We start from the raw sequence: 9,773 nt of genomic DNA on the forward strand, positions 1-9,773 counted from the left end.
CAAATCCCACAGGGTACTGAGATATGGCTATGAGAGTGCCTTAGGAATGTCAGTTTAACTAAATCCTGTGAGGGCATCCACATTTTGAAAGAGTTCTCTTTTAACCTAAACAAACAAACGAACAAACACTCCTCTCACTTAAGTTCATTCGGCATTGACGGGTCTCTGGTTCTTCAAGTTTTCATCTGAAAGTCTCAGTCTTTGCTATCACAACCAACGCCCCCTTCCTACACTCCAAAGTTGATGGAATGAAAACTCGTGGAATTGAGGGTTTAATAAAAAGAACAGAAGTAACGGGGGGGAAATGTGTAAATTTTAGGGCTTGGAATTGGAGACGTGGGGAAACGTCGCCACCTTCTGGTAAGTGATGGAAATGAGCAGGAAAAAAGATCCAAGCTGAGAATCGGCTTTTTTTTTTTTTTTTTTTTCCAAAGCAGCAAGTCACGCACCGCGCGCTTAGGCAAATTCCGAGACCCGCCCTTTCCGGAAGTTTTAACACTCTGTGCGGCCGGGCAATGTGATTGACAGGCTAATCATCCGGTCCGTTATCTAAACCCGTCACTCCGGGAAACAGCGACCCGATCTTTCCGGATCCGCGCTTTCCCAGCATCCTTTGCCTTCCGGTATGTGGCCCCGTCTGGCTAGTCCCGTCTAGCGCGCCCATTTCGAGCCCAAGTTTCCAGCTCGGGTTTCCGGGTTCAGGAGTTTCCAGGAGTGGGTTCTTCGGCAGCGGCTGTGGGAGCAGGAATGGCGCAGCTAGAGGGTTACTATTTCTCGGCTGCCTTGAGCTGTACCTTTTTAGTGTCTTGCCTCCTCTTCTCCGCCTTCAGCCGGGCGCTGCGAGAGCCCTACATGGATGAGATCTTCCACCTGCCTCAGGCGCAACGCTACTGTGAGGGCCATTTCTCCCTTTCCCAGGTGGGGTCGCCAACCTGTCCCCACCCCAGGAGAGGCCTGAGAGGTCCCAGCGTCCCCAGCTCCTTCTCCCATCCTTAGACTTAACTCGTCCCGTTCCACCCCACCAGCCCCAGAACATGAAAGAAACTGGGTATAGAATTTTGTTCCTGTCTTTGAGATCTGTGAAATATTTATTAAATGAATGAATAAACAGTAGATCTGTCTCCCAGGAAGGAATGATCTGGGAGAATACTTAATGGGGAACTGAGCGCTCCTGTTGGCAGCTGACGATGTCTATCCCACTTTGTCTTTCCTTGTCTCGGGAGTAAAGGCATTGCGGTGCTCCTTGGAAATACCAGAAAACTTACCTTTAGCTCACCTGTCAAGCACCTCACTATGCATTTTAGGGGTGGGATAGTATGGACTGGAGGGATCTTCAGCTACCAAAAAGTGACCATTTATAATCAGAAATTCCTTCCCTGAGTATTTTTAGTGAACCATCTGTTAACTGGATAAACTGGCAACCAGTCCAGTCACATCATTTTTGAATATATATTTGACTGTGCAAGTATGTACATATAAATATCAAAATAAACATCGCCTGCTTTTCTGGTGACACAATATAGGGTACTGGCTAGAAATATAAAGTCTGTTTTAGAGAAAGATCTGATCTTAAATCATGGTGCTGTGATTTACTACTTTTGTGATCTTGGAGATGTTCTGAGTTTCAGAAATTCAGGTTACCTATCTGCAAAATGACAATAATCTTTACTATAAGGCATATTGTAACGTTAATACAGAGGGTTTGGCACAATTTCTGTCTCCGTTTATGTTAGCTGTCATCATGGAGCCTGTGGACCAAATGTTTTCCTAAACTTAAGAGTCCCAACCAGTGTTTCCATGCTTTTAAAAACTGAAGCATTTGCAGCTTATTTACCAAAATAAAGACTTTTTAAAGAACATTTCTTGGAAAATAGAAATAGATTTTAAGTTGTTGTTGTCTGTTGGTTGCTGCTATCTGAACAATCACTAAGCTGGTCCGGGGGCAAAAACTAAGAAAAATGAATCCTGTTTTGCCAAGGACTTACATAATCTTGTCAGAATAACTTCTCAAAATTTCTGATTGTTGCTAGAGATGAGACGTGGGCTTGACATGTTTGTGTCTGTCTTGTTCGTATTACCTCTTGCTTTTACTTCATTTCCTTTCATTTTAAAGTGGGATCCCATGATTACTACATTACCTGGCTTGTACCTGGTGTCAGTTGGAGTGGTCAAACCTGCCATTTGGATCTTTGGATGGTCGGAACATGTTGTCTGCTCCATTGGGATGCTCAGATTTGTTAATCTTCTCTTCAGTGTTGGCAACTTCTATTTACTATATTTGCTTTTCCGCAAGGTACAACCCAGAAACAAGGTATGTTTCAAAATACTTAATTACAAGTTTATGTGTAGTCAGGTCCACAATTACAATGAATTAGTTTTATGAGATTTGGTGAAAAATGTCTTTAACACTTTGTAACTTTGTATTTTTGTATATTATGTAAAAGTAAACATAAATCCTCTGTCTCCATTTTAGAATAAATTTGTATTTAAACACTTGAATAGCTTATTTGTAAAATCTAAAGTAAATATTTGTTAAGTGAGTCAAACCAGTTCAATAACTACTTACTAAGCTTATTCCATGTGCTAGGCACTGGGACAACAGAGATAAATGAGGCAGTCTTTTTTTTGTAAAACGTATATGTTCATTAGGGAAAACACTTTACCTGAGGACTTTTGATGTGATAACAGTGCAGGCCCTGGAGGTAGATTGCCTGGGTTAGAATTCTCTCCCTGCCACTTAGCAGTTTTGTTACCACCATGGGCAAGTTAACGCTTAGTGGCTCCATATCTTCATCTATTAAATAAGAATAATAATAGAATCTGCCTTATAGAACTGTTATAAAGGAACAAAGAAACTTAATAAATGGAAGATGCTTCAAATAGTGCCAGATACATAGTAAGGGCTCAGTAAATATTAACTCTAATGATTATTTTTAACCATAAGAGATGATTTTAGTAGTGCCAATTATGATAGAGTGGTACAAATAAGATGCTGTGAGGATACAGAGAAGGAGCAGGGGAACACTTATTGCTTTTCTGGGAGGGAGGGGACTAGGTGCATTCAGTAAGTCCACACAGAGAAGATGGTACCAGAGCTGAGTCTTGATGAACGGATAGGGCTGTAGGGTGGAGAATTAATCCTGAGGAGACAAACAGCATAAGCAAAGGAAGAAAGGCATTGAACAATGAGGTGCAGGGAATTGGTCTTGGAATTACAGGATTAGAAAGTAGAGGGATGTAAGACTAGAGAAAAAGGTCATGAATGCCTTTATATGTCACCGAGAGGACTTTGAACTTAAGCATGTAATGGAGAGACCTTAATTTTAGTCAAGGAAATGGCATGATCTGATTTGGTGATTTTGATTAAGTAGAGTATACAATTCAAGAACATAAGAACACTTTCAAATTCTGAAATAGCACGTCAGAAAGGCCAAAAGAGGATATAGAACTTTAGACTGGCTCACTTTTCAGAAAAATACCTGTTACTTCATCATGAAAATTTCATCTTGAAAAAGTAAGTCTGGGTATAGTAGTAAAAATACCATATGCATGTTTACATCCTCCCTTGTGTAGATTTATGAAGGATTTCCTTAAAGGAAAGTGGTGATTATGGCTAAGTGAATCCTTATTGAAGGCACTAAAACATAAGCTCAGGGAAATGGAGCCAGCACTGTGTCCTATTTATCTCCATAGTCCCCATAGAACTTGGTCGGTACCTTGCACTCAGTAACTCCTTAATTAATCATTGCCTGATTCAAAATGTGTTAAGCTACAGAAGCTTTGGCACACACATGTTCTCCAAACTGATAGGTATAAATAAAAAGTACCAGAAAGTATTCTTATAAATGTATATTGTGCTTTTGCAACGCCAGAGATAAGATTAATATTAATTTTATTTAAATAAGGTTTGAGTAGTTGAGTAGTTTTTAAATAAATCTCTTCATTCAGTAAACAGAAATAGCATTTTTTATCATGAAAATAATTTTATCTGTGTTTTTTCTTCCTCCAAGGCTGCCTCAAGTATCCAGAGAGTCTTGTCAACATTAACACTAGCAGTATTTCCAACACTTTATTTTTTTAACTTCCTTTATTATACAGAAGCAGGATCTATGTTTTTTACTCTTTTTGCGTATTTGATGTGTCTTTATGGAAATCATAAAACTTCAGCGTTCCTTGGATTTTGTGGCTTCATGTTTCGGCAAACGAATATCATCTGGGCTGTCTTCTGTGCAGGAAATGTCATTGCACAAAAGTTAACTGAGGCTTGGAAAACTGAGCTACAAAAGAAGGAAGACAGACTTCCACCTATTAAAGGACCATTTGCAACATTCAGAAAAATTCTTCAGTTTCTTTTGGCTTATTCCATGTCCTTTAAAAACTTGAGTGTGCTTTTCCGTCTGACTTGGCCCTACATCCTTCTGGGATTTCTGTTTTGTGCTTTTGTAGTAGTTAATGGTGGAATTGTTATTGGCGATCGGAGTAGTCATGAAGCCTGTCTTCATTTTCCTCAACTATTCTACTTTTTTTCATTTACTCTCTTCTTTTCCTTTCCTCATCTCCTGTCTCCTGGCAAAATTAAGACATTTCTTTCCTTAGTTTGGAAACGCAGAATTCTGTTTTTTGTGGTTACCTTAGTCTCTGTGTTTTTAGTTTGGAAATTCACTTATGCTCATAAATACTTGCTAGCAGACAATAGACATTATACTTTCTATGTGTGGAAAAGAGTTTTTCAAAGATACGAAATTGTGAAATATTTGTTAGTTCCAGCCTATATATTTGCTGGTTGGAGTATAGCGGTTGGAGTATAGCTGACTCATTGAAATCAAAGTCAGTTTTTTGGAATTTAATGTTTTTCATATGCTTGTTCGTTGTTATAGTTCCTCAGAAACTGCTGGAATTTCGTTACTTCATTTTACCTTATGTCATTTATAGGCTTAACATACCTCTGCCTCCCACATCCAGACTCGTTTGTGAACTGAGTTGCTATGCAATTGTTAATTTCATAACTTTTTACCTCTTTCTGAACAAGACTTTTCAGTGGCCAAACAGTCAGGACATTCAAAGGTTTATGTGGTAATATCAGTGATATTTTGAACTGTAAAAATGGACTTAATAATTAGACCATTTCTACAAAGAACAACTGAATAGGTAGAAATCATGGAATTTCTTTTAGGAGCAGTGGTGGTCCTCAAATTACATTAGTGTGTATATATACACACTAATATATATATAACATATATTTTTTATATATATATATAAAACATATGTAAGAAATCAAGTGGCAAAGAACTGAGAAAGCTTAAGACCTGCTTCAAAAGCCTGAATAATGGGAAAATTGTTTTCAGATATTTCATATTGCTCTCATAATGTTGGCCCCTCAAGAAGCTTGGGAATGTTTTGTATGTACAAGTTTATTAAAACTGGGTATACTTCATATTACTGGAACTAATTTATTCTCTTCAGAGAGAAATATTAGGTTAGTACAAGAGTAATTGTGGTTTTGCCATTACTTTCAGTGGCAAAAACCACGATTACTTTTGCACCAACCTAATAACAATGTATTAGCAAATATTTACAAATGGTAAGGTGATATTCTTGATTGAAAAGTTGCTTAACAAATTCAGTAAATATAATTTTAATTCTAAGTCAAAATAGAAATGCATAAATAGTAAATGATAAAGTAAAGACTCATATATGTCTGTCTAGGCATGAAATTGTTGGTTATTGTTTACAATCTAGAAATGATGAAGCTCTTTCACTGATTCCTAATATGAAATGTATGATGGCCAAAGACAAATTTTGTTGATTATAATCCTTTAAAAGAGGGATTTCCTTTCTGAAATACATATTGTATTAGCTTCCCAGGGCTGCCATAACAAACGACCACAAACTTGATTGCTTACAACAATTTTCCTCACAGTCTGGAGGCCAGAAATCTAAAATCAAAGTGTCAGCAGAGTTGGTTCCTTCTGGAGGCTCTAAGGAAGACTCCGTTCCATGTCTGTTTCCTAATATCTTGTGGCTGTCTGAAATTCTTGGAGTTCTTTGGCTTATAGACAAATCTTATCCAAGTATTGCAGACAGCAGTCTTCACTCCAGTCTGCCTCTGTGCTCACACAGCCTTTCCCTCTGTTTTCTCTTCATTACCTTTTGAGGACAGTGTCTTTGAATGTAGGGCCCACCCTGATCTACAATGATTGTGTCTGGAGCCCCTTAATTATGTTTACAAAGACCCATGTTCCAAGTAAGTTCTTATTCACATGTTCTGAGTGGACATGTCTCTTCCTGGGATACTTTTCAGTCCATGACAGTTACCAAAGGACATTTTAGGATAATCCTCATAATGATTGTTAGGAGACTACCTTTTTAAATTTTTTTTTTGTTATATATCAAATTATGGTTGTATACACTTATGAGGCACAAAGTGGCGTTATGATGTTTGAATATAATGTGGGATGAGTAAATAAAGCTAATATTTGACATGTGATGAAAACATTTGAAATTTACTCTCAACAGTATTGAAATGTACAGTGCTTAATTATTAGCTGTATTCACCGTGTTGTATAATAGATCTTAAAAAAGTCAAACATATTCCTTCTGTCTAATTGAGGCTTTGTATCTTTTGATTATAATCTCCCTATTCCCACATCCCTGGCCTCTAGTACCCATCATTCTTCTCTCTACTTGAGTTTAGTTGTTTTAGATTACACAAGTAAGTGAAATCATGTGGTATTTGTGTTTCTGTGCTTGGCTTACTTCACTTACCATAATGTCCTCCAGGTTCATCCATATTGTTGCAAATGACACAATTTCTACCTTTTTAAAGGCTGAATAGTATTTTATTGTGTATATATGCCATATTTTCTTTATCCATTCATTCACTGATGAACACTTAAGGTTGATTGAATAACTTGGTTATTGTGACTTGTCTGCAATGAACGTGGAGTGCAGACTTCTCTTTGACATACGGATTTCAAATCTTCTGGATAAATGCCCATAAGTGGGATTGTTGGATCAAGAGATAATATCTTACCTTTTAAATAACTCTCAGTATCTTTACTGAGAGGTTAAAAAATAAGTGACTTCTGAGGTAATATACAGCTAAAGGTGACTAGTGTTTGATTGCATTATCTATTTGAAAAAAAAAGTCAGCATTGAAAGAAAGTTGAGAAATCATTTGGTCTGACCTTATTTTGTAGATTAGGGAATAACTGCCGGGGTAGGATTATTTTGTGTTACTTTTTGAATTTTGTTTATTATTTTGAGTGTATTTTTTGGGTTGTCGTTCCATTACAGGAAAGTATTATTTGGGCATGTTAACTTTGACATGTAAACTTAGAACTATGAATAGAACTCATCTTTTAACATAATTTTATGTTTCTAAACTTTGAAAGTAGCTATAAGTGAACAAATTACTTTCCCCTCAATGTCAAATTTTGCTTCTCTGAGTTTTAAGTAATGATTCTACATTTACAAATATAAAATTGTGTGCAGGTGAAAATTACAAATATAATTTGAATGATAAATACAGACCATTTTTGGGTTATACTCTAGCACCCAGAAAATAGATTGGCATTAGTTATAACAATGATTATAGAAAAACGTGTTTAATCCAGACTTTTTAAAAATTAGATGAGAGAGGACACTCAAAGAAATTATACTTTTGTCATTAATTTACTATAATGGAGAACTAAATCCAGGAAGTCAAAATTGAAAAGGAATGTGTAATTTAGGGAAAATAACTTTTTGTCTGATAATATTAATGCAAGGATTTTGTATTTAGGAATACTTCTGAGAGGAGAAGCTTCCACTCTGATCTAGTCTGGCAAAATTGAAGAAAATATTCTACCCTGTAATTAAAGAAGACTGCTCTTTGAAGGGATCACTGTTTTTTTTTGAGGGGAAGTCTCGCTCTTGTCCCCCAGGCTGGAGTGCAATGGCATGATCTTGGCTCACTGAAACCTCTGCTTCCCGGGTTCAAGTGATTCTCCTGCCTCAGCCTCCCGAGTAGCTGGGATTACCGGAGCCCGCCACCACGCCCGGTTAATTTTTTCTATTTTTAGTTGAGACAGGGTTTCACCATGTTAGCCAGGCTGGTCTCAAACTCCTGACCTCAGGTGATCCACGCGCCTCGGCCTCCCAAAGTGCTGGGATTACAGACGTGAGCCACTGCACCCTGCTGTTCTAGTTCATTTTTAAGTGTTGAGTCCCTGCTGTTTTAAGAGATGTTTTGTTGAAAATCTACATTCAGAGAGAAACAAATTAATCTTCCACATTTTTTATAAAATACATAAAATATAGTACTTGGCATTTTAAGAAAAGATTGCCATGTATTAAAAGGTGCTATGTTCAACTATTTATTATTTTAAAATAAGAATGCTTATCAATACTTTTGAATTTAAGATAAATGTCTTGGTTAAATTTTCTAGGCAGTTCAAATATGGCCATTTGCTGGTGAATTTTCCAAAGCAGGTAACAGATAAAGTGATTATATAAGAACTTGGCACAACAGACCATTTTGCCTTTAGTTGTTCAAGAAATGATACCAAACTCAAAGTCACTCACTTGAAACAATTGACAAGACCATTCTTAAGTGTTTAGATCCTTGCTTTTAGAAACATTCTTAGTTATATTTGTGTTTTCAAGAGTTATTGAGTAAATTTTTTTTTTCATGAATTTTTAAACATTAGACTTAGCTGAATTGATTAAAATAAGGTGATTATGAAAAAAACTACTGTCCTGCTCAAGGGTATGTGGAGCCCTACAGTTAACCATTACGAAAATCTGTGAGTATGTCTATTTTGAAAAGTGTCGTAAAAAGATCTAGTCCATAAATCATTATAGGTTCAGTAATATGTCATTTTGAACTGATTCTATCGGCTGTGAAATTCTAGAGATATGTTATCTTTAGGGAGCATTAGTAAGATTCAGGTATGCTGTGAATTTTGTTACGTTTATGTTTTCCATTAATGGATAGTCAGAAATCTTTTGAACTGCGTCTGACCGTATTTAAATGTTTGGAAAGATAGTATCTCTCAGTTTAAACATAGCATCTCATTTTGGCAAGATAAATTATTTTAGCTGTGCTGCCTTTTCTTTGTCTTCTTAGAGTTATTTCTGAAATGTGCATAGCCAGTCATAAAATACCTTTTATAAATAGCCTAATGTAATTTATTTATAATAAATACATGGCTTAATGAAATGCATTTCTAGTTTGAACTTAATTGCCACTTGGCTTGATATTATTTTCCTTAGAATTTTTGGAAGAGAGGAGAGAGGAAAGGATCTACCATTTTTATTTATACCACCTAAATAGTGGACTGTTATTTTAGACTCACTTTTAAATAAAATATTCATTCATATGAAGAAATACATTTTGTGTTTATTAACTAGCAAGCATTTATTATCTTTGAAGTAATTGGAATTTCATTAAAAAGTGAGGCAAGTAAGAATTGTGATATAAATTTGAAAAATTTTAAATGGAAATTTAAATATGACTTAGGATCCAATGGGCTTGTAGAAAAAAACATTTAACATGGGGTTAAGATTTTTATATTTGATTGTGGCTCTGGTATCAATAAGGCAAATGGTTTAGTCTTTAGTCCTCATTTCAGATGACAATAGTATTTGTCCTAACTCTAGTCAGTGTCTGATTGGTATGTATATAACCTTATATTAAAAAGGATTCATCCTGCCATATACTCATATAATATGTCATATGATAAATATTGAGTAAATATATACTGAATGAAGTTTTTAGTATAGAGTGAAGT

At 36.0% G+C, this 9,773-nt stretch overlaps 1 protein-coding gene across 1 annotated transcript; it reads left to right on the plus strand.

Annotated features, from left to right (window-relative positions):
* Window positions 1-608: 608 nt before the first annotated feature.
* Window positions 609-6,599, plus strand: LOC105549501 (dol-P-Glc:Glc(2)Man(9)GlcNAc(2)-PP-Dol alpha-1,2-glucosyltransferase-like). The gene is given in 5 exon segments (XM_011994086.1): window positions 609-918; window positions 2,114-2,311; window positions 4,011-4,781; window positions 4,784-5,203; window positions 5,241-6,599. Coding segments are annotated over 4 exon segments (1,434 nt in total). The 5' UTR covers window positions 609-747; the 3' UTR covers window positions 5,078-5,203; window positions 5,241-6,599.
* The last annotated feature ends 3,174 nt before the right edge of the window (window positions 6,600-9,773 follow it).

This window comes from Mandrillus leucophaeus, unplaced genomic scaffold (genome assembly GCF_000951045.1).
Source record: "Mandrillus leucophaeus isolate KB7577 unplaced genomic scaffold, Mleu.le_1.0 Scaffold1117, whole genome shotgun sequence".
Taxonomy (NCBI): Eukaryota; Metazoa; Chordata; class Mammalia; order Primates; family Cercopithecidae; genus Mandrillus; species Mandrillus leucophaeus.